The sequence below is a fragment of the Plectropomus leopardus genome, chromosome 13 (genome assembly GCF_026936395.1).
Source record: "Plectropomus leopardus strain MGB_pleo_1.0 chromosome 13, ASM2693639v1, whole genome shotgun sequence".
In the NCBI taxonomy this organism is placed as follows: domain Eukaryota; kingdom Metazoa; phylum Chordata; class Actinopteri; order Perciformes; family Serranidae; genus Plectropomus; species Plectropomus leopardus.
This window is the reverse complement of record NC_142188.1, coordinates 4,763,883-4,778,252: the sequence shown is the minus strand read 5'-3', so window position 1 is coordinate 4,778,252 and position 14,370 is coordinate 4,763,883. Positions and strand designations below refer to the sequence as shown.

The following is a 14,370-nucleotide window of genomic DNA, read 5'->3' as shown; positions in this document are numbered from 1 at the left end:
ACCAGTCGCAGTCAGCTCAGCTGCCTGGTGCACCACACTGAACTCTGGTGGCACGTGATGCACACTGCATGCAAAACATCCTCACTGCAGCCTCTCCAGTATGAAGTTAATAGAAAGATGAGGGTCTGTATTTTTGACGGTATTTAAAATCAAACCGCAGAGATTTCTAAATATCCTTATAAACAGACCATTTTTCTGGCCGAGGTTGGGACCAGTTTGCCACAACAATACATGTAAGACAAATGTCTGTTTGTGTTTCCAGCTGTGAAAATGCTAAAATTGAAACTGTTTTCCTCCACTTGCAGGCGTGGACCAACATGGTCCTGACTCTCCTCAATCAGGTCCTCCTCCTGCCAGATTCCTCGTTCCTGGCGCTCCAGCCGGCGCTCTACCCCTGCCTCAGCCAGCTGTCCTGCCACGTGACTGATGCCCGGGTCCGCCAGGCGCTGCGTGAGTGGCTGGGCCGTGTTGGAAGACTCTATGACATCATTGTGTGACACTGGAAGAAATGCAAAAGCGCTGGACGAAGAGCGCAGTCTGTCTGTCAGCGAAGGACATAAACAGGTGAAAGGTGGATTAACTTTGGTTGATGCTGTCGTGGGACGGCGCCGCTGTGCTATAGATTGATGAAAGGTTTGATTGGCTGATGATGCAATGCAAAGGCAGACTGTGACATCATAATGTCACATACTGTTGAATTGTCGCAACTGGGCGATGAAAAAACTGATGTCATCTCGTGGATTTGTGGCACTAAAATGGTGACTTTTAAAGATCTGTATGTGACATTCAGATCATTAAATTAGCAGCAGACCACTAATCGTTATGTGCAGGTAGTTGAGTATCGGCGTCCTGACCAGAGAATGAAGGCATCTGAGCTTCTCTGTTCATTATTGTGGTCGACGGTCCGGCCCCCGGTGCATGTTAGTGCATGTGAGTCCCACTGGCTAGCTAACCGCCGCCGCTCTGCACTGCGCTCGTATGGCAGTTACCGTTGATATTGGGACGACATCTTCATGAAAGCAAAGTGCTCGCCTTCCGGTTCCCCCGTGTTTATGGAGGTAGCACTGTTTGCTGCTAGCCACTGGCTACACCACCTCCATGTTGAGAAGTGTGTGCAGACAATCCCGCCACAGACTGAATCATAGATATGCTCTGAATGTCACATGCAGCTCCTTTAAAAATGGAGGATTTGATTGGCTGATAAAGGATGCGTCAAGAATACTGATGTAGTTGGTTTGAAGGACTCTTTGTGTAAAATCGAAGTGAATTTGAAAAATGAATGTGCCCGCTCTGCCTCTTGTTCTTTAGTTGTTGTTCATCCTTCCCACACACACACACACACACACACACACACACACCCACAAACACATCCACTGTGTCGATTTTAAATATGATTTGCTTATCATTTCTTGCTGATTTGCAGAAATGCTCATAGTTTTGTCACAACATCCTTCCACAAAGGTGACAAATGATTACATAGAATTATTGCCTCACCTCAATGTGGATGCAGATATAAATGTGTACATACATATATGCCATCAATTATGATTATTGTAGTTCACTTGAACACTTTTTCTTTGACTGCATCAACACTTTTTAAAGGGACTCTGTCGAGATTTCTCAAAAACAAACAGCTGTATTTACATTCAGAGCATTGAACTGGTGGTCACTTCAATTGCAAAAAACAAGAGTTTGTCTGATGTTTCAGATGCTCAACATCTGCATGCTTTCTGCCTTCCATACACTAAACATTTGCATTACTGCCGTCTGCACACAAGAGAATTATTAATTCATTAAATATTGCATCACACTTGTGCATGTGTGCATACATGCAAGTGCTAGTAGAGCATGAGATTCAAACAGAACGGAGACAAACAACACGTGGTCAGAAACTCTACAGGGTGTCTATAAACTTTATTTTATTTCTTTATTTTCTTTTTTACAAACTGGCGCCATTATGTCTCCTGGTTATGAGAGTGATGGTGACCTTTGGGTGACCTACCAATTTTTGTTGCTTTTTCTTGGATGCATGCTGTTTACAGTTTGCTCGCTATATTTTCATTAAGTCCCAACCTCACCTGTGCACACACACATTTTGCAATTGATTGTACTGTATATACGTGTCTGCTGCTGCCATGCATTTGCTTTATCAAGCTTTAAATACCATGCGGTCTCATTCTCTTATCCACCTTCTGCTGAATACTCTCACTCTTAAACCTTCTGGATTGAGTGTTTTACTAAAAAGGAGCCATCAAGTATTTATTTTAACCAAAAACTGTGTGTGTAATTTAATGTTGAATGGTTATGATATACAACACTTTATTTTTTGCTGTTTATGTGTATATATGTTATTCATTATTTAAATAACTGATGTGTCATATTGGAATTTTCAGAATTGTTTTTAGAGTTGTTTTTTTTATATTTTACCAGTTATTGCAGTACATACTCATACTCAATGACATGGGCAAGGCACTGTGTTACTGTCAGGTTAGGGGTTAGATTTCCAAAGAGGCTGCTGGTGCTGAATCTGCTTTAGATTAGTTAGATTTTTAAACCAGAGCAGTTTGAGCTGCTTAAACATAAAGAAATGCATCACATGTTCACAACATCATCATCCATTTCCCATCCTCAGTATCTAAATATCCACCTCTTTTGTAAGCCAGTGACCAAATACAGTTTTTGCATCTTTGATTGCTCTTTTTTGGTCAACTGATTTGTCTTTTTGTCTGTGAAATGTCAGAAAAGCGTTAAATATCCCGTCCAAATTACCAAACCAATGGTTGGATTTATTTGAGGGTCCAGTGTGTAGGGTTTAGAGGGATATATTGGCAGAGATGAAATACAATAGTAAAATAAAGGTGATAAACAGAATTTATATTTATATATTATTTTTATTTTTTTATTAATTTTTTTAATTATAAGCAGGATCAAGGCAATAAAAGATATGTTAAAATTTTAAAAATAAATTAAAAGACAAATAATAAAGAGACATCACTTAAAAGCAAGTCTATAAAAATGGGTTTTAAGAAGTGATTTAAAAGAAGTCACTTTAAGATAAAGCTCTGGTGACAATAGCAAAATCATCAGTAAGTTTTCCATTTGTCCTTTTGTATGTTAGTCAATCGATGACTCTGCAGATATCTGCAGTCTTTAGGTTGTTGACTTTTGTCTCTCAAAATAATAATGCAACAACTTTCCCCTGAGTCCCTCTGATGTTATCAAGTATGTTTAGATCATACAATACAAGTGCCGGTATGATTACACCCAAAAATCAGACAGTTAAAAAAAAAAACACAAGACATGACACAGCACAACACTCAAGCTGAGTCTGTACTGACCTCCATTCATGCCTGTGAGCATTTTAGGACAGATTATGAATGAATGAAAGAAGAGCGTGTTGAAGTGATGCTAGCTTCAGCAGCTCAGCCCATATTGAGGGCAGGCGTGCACTGCAGGTCGGGGAGGGAGGGGCATCATCTGAAGCTCCTAAGAACATTGGCTTTACTTTATTTTTTTTTTGTTTTACCCAGTTTGTCAACTTCTCTTTGTTCCTTTAATTTGCACTCACTGCTTTCTCGCTTCCTCCGCCACTCACTAAGTTCGTCTTTGTTGGCTGGATATGGAGCTCCAAACAGTCAAATATCACCAAAGCAGTTGTGCCATTACACAACAGCTAGAAAGTTGTCGGCCAGCTAAGGCCAGAATGCCAACAAAGTGTGTCTTTGGATGATGAATTTTGACAGACGTGCACTGTACGTACTGTAGTATCTTTGAAATCAGCCAGAGATTTCTGAAGAGATCTTTCAAAGCCAAAGTTTCAATTTACATTTCACCTCTGTCTTTGTTACAGAAGCCTTCAAATATTAATTTGGGCAATGTGACAACCACATGACCGAATAAGATAAAATTAGGCAACTGCCAAACAAGCAGTTGTTTCAAGTACATGTGTATTTGAGGCAAAATTCTATTTAAGAAAGTAAAATAATGAAAGTGTTGACCCCAGTCACGGTAAGGAGATATGCCAAATACTGTACATACCAGAATTGTTTTACTCTGCATATTAAATGATATATTAATTGGAATACAAGATTGTTTACCCATCTGCAGCCATTGTTTGACACGGACCAGTCCATCTTACGTCACCCATCTGCGGGAGCACTTGTTGGTTTGATACAGCGCAGTGTATTCTGGTAGTTGTAGGTTTTCTACCTGTTGAGCAAAAGTAAATGCCGCAGTCCTTTTTCTGTTTTCTCCGGACATGTAGCACCAATTTCAAAAGTATTTTGACTGTCTTCTGCATGCATGGCCTAGTTTTATGTCAGGACCCCTTTTATATTGGTGAGATATTTCTTGAAAAATGAGTGTTACTCTGTAAGCATCTACCACATAAGTGTGTTTTTCTATTGAGCCAGCATGTGCAGTTGCAAAAGCAAAACATGGAACTGTTACAAATTGTACTTTTATTTCCTTTTTTCCTCTGAACCTATAGAGTTGCTGCCGCACTGAAGAGGATGACTGAATTTAAAAAAAAAAAAAAAAAAAAGGGATGAAGACTCTTGCCCCAATTCCCACAAATCTTTAATTCACTTTTGCGCCCAGAAAGTAATGATTTCCGACGGTCCAGTAAATGACAAACAGTATTAGTACGTCTCGCCGCTCTGTCCTGTCCTGTCTCTGTTGTCCCTCAGCCCCTCCCAGTGTCCCTGACCCGTCCCCATTTGTGCGTGTTCCCTGCTGTTTGAAAGCGAGCAGCGAGTGGACAGATGTTGTCGACCGTTAGTGTGATCAGCAGCAGTGAAGGGAAGGATTTACTTGGTGTTAAGTCCATGCCAGCGTTTCCATCAAAAAGCAGTCGACTAATGTGTCGATGTCATGCAATGACAGTTTGTTGATTTCGCCTGTTTTTTATTCACTCACTCACTCTGATGATTGTCCTGCGTTCAGTCTCTCTGATATTGTTTCTGTTTCCATGTCTTTTATGTTAAAGATGTAGACTGTCTTGCCTACATTTCTGAGTTTTACGACTAAGGTGCAATAGCAGAGCGATTAAGACGAGATTGAATCATGAATGTAGAACTTGTGGCACGCTGAAGATCATCTCAGGCACAAACTTCATCTGCACTCTAAGCAGATTTGATGCACTTGGGTATACTTCAGCACTGAAGAGATGCTCCAAATCCGTCCATTATCGCGTGTTCCATCACCACAAAGATTTTATGACAAAGTCTTGGCTAGATTTTAAGCTCTTATTGCTTTTCTGATTCGCCAGTGTAAAAGCTCCTTCTTCTGTTGTGTGCTGGGACACTGTAATCACATTTCTACCAATAATTCACTGTAAAATCATCCATAGTTTAGTGTCTTATTGTGCAGTTGAGGGATTATTGGTACTCTGAGCAGATTGAATAGTGTGACCCAGTATACTTGCTTTGCTGACAGCTCAGACAGATTGCAAGTTTATCTTTAAAAGACGAATTTGCTGAATAAAAGGAAGAATAGTTAAAGGTTTTTGCGGCAAATTACTAAACTAGTTTTATAGCACTCAGTAGGTGTATGAGTGATTTGATGAACAGTCTGATCGTTGCAGGGGGCTGAGCATCTGTCTGCCCGTCTGAGAGCGTAGGAGTGAAAGCAAAGCAGCTTTGACTACGTTGTCCGGTTGTGTGACACTGATGGAGAAAATATATAGTCCGTGACCCAGACGTTTAACACAGTTTCTAAGATAGACGCTCACACGACAGAGAACGTCACAAGAACATATAGAACCAGAGAAATAACAGGTGCTACACGTGAGCTTAAAGGACATGCTTAGACTTTACAGCCAAGTTATCAAAAATGTTGCATCGGGGAAAATGTCGGATTCAGCGGTTTTGGAGATTGACACATACCAAGGAATAAAAATCAGGATATCCTGGTTTCCGTTGCTTTGATTGACAGTTTTTAAAGGTTCATTGTGTAGGATTAAGGGCCATCTATTAACTTAAATGGAATTTATATTCCTGACTATGTTATATTTTGTGTATAATCACCTGAAAATAAGATTTGGCACTGACAAGATAAGATTTGTTTTTTTGTTACTTTAAAATGAGCCGTTCATATCTACATAAGGAGTAGGACTAATTAAGCACTGGCTCTGGATAGGACTTGGCACATAGGAGAAGTTTCTGTTCTGCCACCTCACCGCTTTATTCCACTAAATCCTAAACACTGGGCCTATAAAGGCCCTGACACACCAATCTGACGGTTGGCGCTCAGTCAATATTATGATGTTGAAGAGCGTCTGTTGCACTGTCGCTGCAGTGTTGTCCTGTACCGTTGTCCATTATCAGCACTTGTTGGCTTTTTCCTCCTGCTTATTCAGCATGTTTAATAGGCGTTGGAGATTGGCAGAGTTTGGTGGTGATTGAAATCACTCTGATTGGCAGATTAGCTCAGTGCTCAACAAGAGAAACGGAAGTAAAGAAAGCAAACAAAGAGAGTGAAGAGACAGTGAGATTGAAACAAACTTGTGATATAAGGTAAGACTGTTTTTTCGTAAGCCATTGAGCTCTTTAGCAGAAACATTTCCTGATGGTTTGTATTGCGTTGAGCGGTGACTATGCTTTGTTTTTTCAACAATGGATTGTGTTGTTAATGTGCTAACTGGCTTACTAGCTTCAAGGCGGTCGTCAGATTTCCCTTTTTGACTGACAGCCTGGTGTGCACTGCACAGGCTGGTTAGGCACTGATTGTAGTTATTGTCATGTGCAACTTTTTGGCCAAGACACAGGCAACGTGAGGCTACACATCAGTCGGCTTATTGCTGCTAATTATTTTATGTCATTTTGGTGCGTCTGGGTCTTAAAATGTGTTTCCATCCCCGCAGTTTTATGGAAGTGACAAATCAAATCACTACTCCTTGAATCTGAGCTTAAACATGCAGCTAAAATATAAATTGTCGCATTAGAATGATAAGGTTCTATCAAACATTTTTGTCAAAATTGAGATTTTCTGATGTTGTTATTCTGTGACAACTTACTAACATTGTGTATGGTGCTTATTGAAGTTATATGCATTGTTGGAGTTTTTGTTTTTAAAAACAAAAAGGTTTGTTTATGTTATTTGGAGTGCAAAACTTTGAAGCTCAATATATAAAAACCACCAAGAACGCAAATATAACCTTATAATTCTGAGGTGGCGAGGCAGCAGTAATTTTAATGAAATGTATACTAGTTCAGAGAGATGCATATGATTTCGTTTGTAACATGTTACTTAGTAGGCATATCGCCCAACAGGTCTCAAGGTAAACTACGCGTGCTTGTTGCCTTATCGTAAAGGATTTTATGTTTCCACATTGCTGAGCTTCACAACATTCACTTCTGTTACCGCTGTTCCTCCTTTGAAACTTCACTTATGTTGTTAACCAGAAAAACTGGATCACGCACTTGAACTTACTCGGACTTGAAGCACTGACAGTAACATGAGATTGTTGACTTTCATTAGGTTAGGTAAGTGCAACAATATAATAATGTATGAGAGGGAGGCGTGATGACCATACCAGCGGCACAGAACAGGTTTGTCTGAGTCACAATAAAATACAATTTGTCTGAGTCATCCACATCTGTGGATGACTCAGACTAATTGTATTTTACTGGAAATGCTTTACGTATTGTTTGTGTCTGTATGGAAAACATACACTGATGGTTTAAAGAGACAGGGATTGGCTGTTTTGGGCAAAACTGTACAAATGTATAATGTATCAGTATCCCTGCAGGTGAATGTGCAGAAGGTTGCTGGCTTTCTGCACACTCATCAGGTGGTTAGTTTGACTGTTTGCTTCCTTCGCTGACTTCAGACTGGGCCGACATCAGCAGGTCAGCTCATGTTGTGACTGTGATTTCTAAAAGTGTATTTTTTTCTGCTTTTGATATCAAAGAAAAGCACCTGTAATCTCTCCTCGTCAGGTTTCTGACCTGCTCTGGCTTTTTCCCCTTTCCTCCTGAGCTCAGTCTTACAGTTGTGTACCTGCTATGTGTTTTTCAAAGCGCTTTTTCGGGAGGCCTGTCTGCCTGTCTGTGTGTTGAACAATAAAAGCAGTTTATCTCACACGCTTGTCATCATGTGGTTTCATGTCTATGATAATAAATGAAATACCTTAACAAGTGGATCAATATCAGTCTTCCTGGGCTGCATTCAGACTTCTGTGACTTACCTCTGAAAAATGAAAAAATCAGTTTGATTTATTTCAAAAACACAAGAAAAAACATAATGACCAGCTTGACAAGAAAAGTTATGAAAACTAGCTGTGGGAGATTAAAAAAACAAAAACAAAAAAAAACAGGGAGTTTAATGTCCAGAAAAAGTAATTATATATATTTAAAATTAAAATGTTTTACATTTTTTATCTCTTTCTCAAGGTCTTTTTTATTATTGTTTGTTTTGTTTCTTTTTTGGGGCGAAGGGTCTTATTTTCAGGTAATTTTCTGCTTCTTTTTTACTAGTTTCTTATTATTGTTTTTGGGCATCATTTTTGTAACTGTCATATGCGTCATTTTGTAAAACACTTACTAACACTCTATTTTTTTATGAGCATGTGTTGGTATTCCCATGCCTCCCCTGTCCAGGTGAGGTCGTTATTTACCCTCATTTCCTTAGAATTTGGAGACCACGATAAGGGAGGATTTAGCTTGACATGGAAATATGAATTTGGCAGTCAGGGATTAAAGATCAGTTGTGTTAAAAAATGAACAACTTTTTTTTAACTGATCAAATGTCAAAATGGAATATTAGTTCCCCTGCTTTGCCGAGCAATCACATGCTCGCTCCATCCCTGTCTCATTCACACACACCCAGCAGTAAATCCTCCCATCAGGACCAGTGACGTGTCTACTCTCAACTGGACACACGGGCTGTCTGCTGCCCTCGTTTCTCCCTCCTCCCTCCTCCCTCCTCCCCCTCACAATCATTATTTCAGGATGATCACTTCTGCTGTGCAGACAGAGTCCCTCTGAGCTCACAGCGGACTCGTCCCTCTCCGTCTCTCTCTCTACCATACCTCCTCTGAGCTCTCCTGGCGCCCTGTAGCCCCTGGCCCCGGCTGGGCTTCAGATCCTCAAACCATCCACCATGCGGTCTCTGTTGGAGAGCAGCTGGATGAAGTTTGGACCAGCAGGACGGGACTCTTTGGACTGGTCCCCTGGACCCTCGGCTCTTCCCTCCACCGACAGACAGGCACCGGTGAGTTTATCCATATCTAATAGGTGTGTAACGTGGGACTAATGATTGCTATTATAGTCATTTTATGTTTTTTTTTTTCCTTTTAAAGATAAACAAATTGGTTTGATTTATTTTTTAGCATAGGGAGAAAGCAAAGCACAACTTCACAACACATGGCCCAAAATATACAAGAAATTAGTTAAAAAGTTATGACAGAATTACCAAAAAAATAAGCAAAAAAGTTTTTTGTTTTTTTTTTTAAAGATACAAAGATACAATATATAATTTGAATTATTATCCATGTAGTTTTATTATCATTCTCTTAGTGTTTTGAAGAGCGTTTTCTTCATCACTTTTCACTAATTTCTTGCAATTGTTAGATATTTCTTGCCAAGTTGGTTATTACCTTTTTCCAAATGTTTTTGAAAGAAATCAAACCAATTTGCTCAAGGGTTAAATACCTCAGGAAAGGTGTCTGAACATAGCACAAGAAGCTAATGTCCAACCGATATGAAAGGGTAAATCAGCCTTTATTTATCATTTGATCTTTAAAATATGAAAAAAGGCTTTAAAAGAAGATGCAGCAGAGAAGTAGTCCAACAAAAACTCTAAAATATTACTAGTTTTTACAGCATTAAAGTTACAAAGTTTGCATGTTGCAGCCTCTAAAGATTATAAGAGATAAAAGCAGAATAGAGAAAACTACAAGATGAAAATGTGAGCCTGCACATGCATGTGACCTCCAGAAAAATTACTGCATTTTGGAATTTGGCCAATAGAGTTATATAACAATGTATGCCAAATGGCAAGTGATGTACTTAACTGGTTTTTGAATGCTGTGGGTAATCAGTGTGATGAAGAGTAAAAAGCAAGTCCCATGGTGCAGTTTTGTTTTTTGTTTTTTTTTTTACTTTAACCCCATATAAATGTGACTTTTCTTTATTTGTTCTCCATTGTATTAACTGAGAACTGCATAATTAAATGTTGTTTACTTAAGTAAAAGTGTGGTATGGAAAGGCTGTTTTCCGTGATGTTGCTGAGGAAAACCTACTACATGCTATTGAGGCAATAAAATAAATAATTAAGTAAAATCTCTGCAATAACTCTACTTTATAAGATTTAAAACATACTAAATTACAATCCATGTGACCAGCTGTGTTGAAAGGAAACTGTTGAACATCTAAACCTCAAATTCCCAATGTGATATCCTTAGTGGAGATAACATTTCAAGCCTGACTTTAAAAGTGAAAAAAAAAACAACAGTTTGTCAGTTTCCCTACAGAATTTCCCTATCTTCTGAAAGAGTAAAAATATTACTTATATACTTGTGTTTATACCTAGTTTTAGTGACTAGGTGATCAAAGCTCAGAGCAACAGTTTTTATGGTAAGAATTAACCCTTTAAAACATGAGCCAATCGGTTAAATTTCTTTAGAAACATTGTTAGAAGGCAATGAGCAACTTGACAAGATATGGCCCAGATCAGATCAGCAATAAAGAAAACCACCTAAAAAAGCAAAATATTAAAAGTTAAAAAAAAAAAGCTGACCTGAACAGTTGTTAAAATGTATGTGCTATGCTATGTGTATACATTTTTTCTGTAACATAATTTTTAAAATACAGGTATCATTCTAAATATAGTTTTCTGGACATTATTACCTAGTTGTTTTTTTTAATTTTCCTTTTTCCTTAATTCATTTTCAGGTCATATTCTTGTCACCTTTGTATGAATTTCTTGCCATTTGTGCGCCATTTCTTGCAAGTTGCTAATTTCCTTTAACTATTATTTTGAAAGACATTCAATCAAATCAAATCAATCAGCTTTTAAAGGGTTAATTCATATAAAAAGGCCAAACACATGTCTGTGACTGACAGCATTCTGTTGGCCAGATGTTATTTAGATATCTATCTAGATATATTATCTAGTTTCCCTTTAGTACTAAATGTAAATTTTCTGAAGTTTCTCTGTTTTCGCACCTATCTCACTTTCCTCTAACAACAGCACAACATATCAAAAATCTAAATCAGCAATACTGTGGACACACAGCATGGTGGTGTTCATATATAAATATTTTCCTGTCCAAGTTCCACTCCAGCCATTAGACTAGTTATGCCTGTTTAAATGTCATATATGAGGGTTGATATGATGTGAAGATTAAATCTAATCTTTCTGTGCCTGATTCACAGGGCTCGAGCTCCGGTGAGGCCATCATCAGTGCAGGATCCATCACCTACATTGCCATAGCAAGCGTCTCCTTCCTCCTCCTCCTTGTCAGTGTCCTCGGCCTTCTGATCTGGCGACGCAGGCATAGCTTTGGCCTCAACGGCAAACTGGGATTGGCCAATGTGATTGCGCTGGAGGACCTGCAGGATCCGGAGAGGAACTGCGAGCTGCTCTCCTCAATCCGTCGCAGTAGAGGGCAGCACCAGCTCCCCAGCTCCAGCTCCGAGCAGGATGTGACGGACGGCGTGTTCCTCATGGTCTACCTGCCTTCGCCATACGAGCAGACGCTCACCAGGATTGCCAGAGCTGCCAGCACAAGCAGCTCCAAGGACGTGGAGCTGCTGCCGCCGAGTCCCGGACCAGAGACAGGCTTAAGAGATGAGGAGGAAGAAGCGATGAGGCAGAATGAAAAGGCAGTTATAGAGGATGAAATCAAGGACTGAAATGAGGCACAATACAAAAGACGAGAAAGAGGACGAAAACATTTCCATTCAACACGATTTCCTGTTGAGGAAAACTTCATCAAACCCTCTTATCTTCAATCTCTAGATTTTGACATGAAAAAAGACAAGAATTCAAGATTCAAGATTCATTCAGCCCTGTTCTGCTGCAACACCTCTCTGTAGATCTGTAAAGATTTTTGGATTTTTACTGAGACGAGTTATCAGTCTTCAAACCTCCCACAGGACAACATCATCATTGATCCTCCTTTTAACAGAGTTGCTGAAAGCTTGTGACTCGGAGACGGAATGACGATTTTCACGTCTTTCTCTTGCCAACGATGGTCTATTGCAGGGATCATATTCCAGTTACAGGACAGTCGATGAAAAGCTCCGTCTGTACCCGGCTGCCCCTGCACCATCCTGCAGAATTTACAATGTTTAAAGGACCGAAGAAGGTGCGGAATCGACTGTTATCAACACACCTTTTTACATCAGTGTTCATACATAACCATGAAAAGCACTGTCACTCATTTGATTGTTTTGTTTGCGCCTAGGATTGTAAAAAATGTACATCTGAACTGAAATCGTTTTAATTTTTTACTCTAAAAATATGTATTTTATCTGTAACACAGCTGTAGCATCCTTTTAGAGGTTTTGTAATATTGATGTTTGTATTCATTTTTGCTGTGTGATATTTACTGTACATTCATTGTTGTCTTTGACCCCTGGAAACAATGATTGACAATAAAGTGGAGAATTCTGATTTCTACAGTTCTCTCTCTCTGTTAGTTGTTCAGCAGTTATTTAGTTTTTTAGCAGTATTTAATCTCTCACATGTCACAAGAAAGGCCAAAATAGTGTTGAGGAAGCAAGTAACAAGACAAGTTTCCTTTAAGTTGTCACGATAAAGTAAATGCAGATTGCACAGTATTGTGGCTATTGAATAACGATACCTTTGGCGTTCAGAATGGCTCGCGTTCAGTAGTTTTCGTCCCAAGTCGTCACATATAGCGGCGTTGCAGTGACCTTTCAAGTCTTCATATTACATTCTAGGTATCCTTCTGCATTTTCTATTTACGTTCGAATGATAGCACAAGCCCATGGTGGGATGTCGCTGCACGTAGTTATGTTTAGGCAAGGAAAGCACATGGCATCCACCGCCGGGGCATCAGCAAACACACGCGCTTTCATGGATGGTTAGGTATAGGCAAGAGGCACATGGCAAGGTGTAGGAAAAAACACCAGACTTGCATCAAAATCCAGGGTTTGTTGGATCCATCCACTGCCCATCCTGCCTGGCCTATAGGAATCTTTATGCTTCTTATATTATGTTGTTACCAGCAGCTCTGTCCAAAGATGTATCATGCAGACACGACAGCTTCTGTCCAGCCGCATTCTCACCTGCAAACCCTCCACCTATCACTCTGTGGCCGGCCGTGTGGCGGCATGACATGACACTGAATGGTTCTGTTTGGCCATGTTCTCAGTTGATGACGTCCAGCGACATATAATATGGACGTGAGAATGGCTTTTGGCATTGGGATCTTATGCCGAAAGCACTGTAAAAGCGGCTGTATTAGACAGCTTTGGAATGAAAACGGGCTGCTCAAAACCCAAAAGTCCAAAATGGCGCTAATCCAATTTGCACTGTACAAGTGTAGTGGAGGGTATATGAGGTATACCGACCTCTTTTTGTGGATGTTTACAGTATGATCACCTATCACCCAAAAAGCCACATAGGAGATTAAACTACTTCCTATCCAGTTACCTAACGTGTTGTAAACACACCTCATCAACTACCGCTACACCTGATCTATAGCCTAAATCTTTATCAGGTCTGTCTGGTTTGTCTTCATAGTCAGCAGAGGTGGACAGAAACTGTCACTCAACAGTTTGAATACAAAATAAATAAGATAAAACTTTAGGTGTCTATTGGGCGTTTCCTTCTACTCTAAGTACTTTTACCATTTCATTACAACACGTGCTCAGCCTGTGGTACTGCTGCTTGCAGCTTTATTCGAGAACCACTCATACAAACAAAAGTTTTGAGAAATACTTCTGCCACTGCCATGGCCGGCATTTTCCAAATAAAGATAGGATTTAAAGTAAATAAAACATTGTTTGCCTAGGGCCCCCTAATCACTAAGCTATCACTAGGCAACCAGTCTGTTCTCATTCAACATTGTCAAATACATACCATAGCACTGACAGGGATTATGTGCCACCTTTGATGTCTGCGTGAAACACTGCTGGATGGCGTCAGGTGAGATAAAAGTGGTCACGCTGTTATTACATGCTGCCTGCATAAAAATAAAATCTACATATATATGCACCTGTTATGTAACTGAAGAGCATGGCTGAACAAAACCTGTAACATCTGCATGAAACGTGGCAGGACAGCGTCAGGTTGAAATGCTGCCAGTAATGAAGTAATATAAGGAGTGCAAGGACACCTTTAGCGCAGACAGATGCAACAAACAAACCCCGGACTTTCATTCAGGAGTCCAGCGTT

At 39.7% G+C, this 14,370-nt stretch overlaps 2 protein-coding genes across 2 annotated transcripts in view; both read left to right on the top strand.

Annotated features, from left to right (window-relative positions):
• Positions 1–8,082, top strand: part of arfgef3 (ARFGEF family member 3) — a 59,894-nt gene extending 51,812 nt beyond the window's left edge. The window contains exon 41 of the mRNA XM_088086422.1: positions 306–8,082. Coding sequence (XP_087942548.1) covers positions 306–497 — 192 coding nt within the window. The 3' untranslated portion in view covers positions 498–8,082. The remainder of the gene's footprint in view (positions 1–305) is intronic.
• Positions 8,083–8,963: 881 nt separating this feature from the next.
• LOC148187631 (uncharacterized) lies at positions 8,964–12,621 on the top strand. Its single transcript, XM_088086867.1, has 2 exons — positions 8,964–9,213; positions 11,379–12,621. The coding sequence occupies exons 1-2, from the start codon at positions 9,103–9,105 to the stop codon at positions 11,856–11,858; spliced, it is 591 nt and encodes a 196-aa protein (XP_087942993.1). The 5' UTR covers positions 8,964–9,102; the 3' UTR covers positions 11,859–12,621.
• Positions 12,622–14,370: the final 1,749 nt, after the last annotated feature.

Excerpts from the sequence above, each read along its gene's own strand:
- LOC148187631 (XM_088086867.1), top strand. The coding sequence starts at position 9,103 with ATGCGGTCTCTGTTGGAGAGCAGCTGGATGAAGTTTGGACCAGCAGGA. Across the intron at positions 9,214-11,378 it reads CCACCGACAGACAGGCACCG|GGCTCGAGCTCCGGTGAGGC; the intron begins GTGAGTTTATCC and ends CCTGATTCACAG.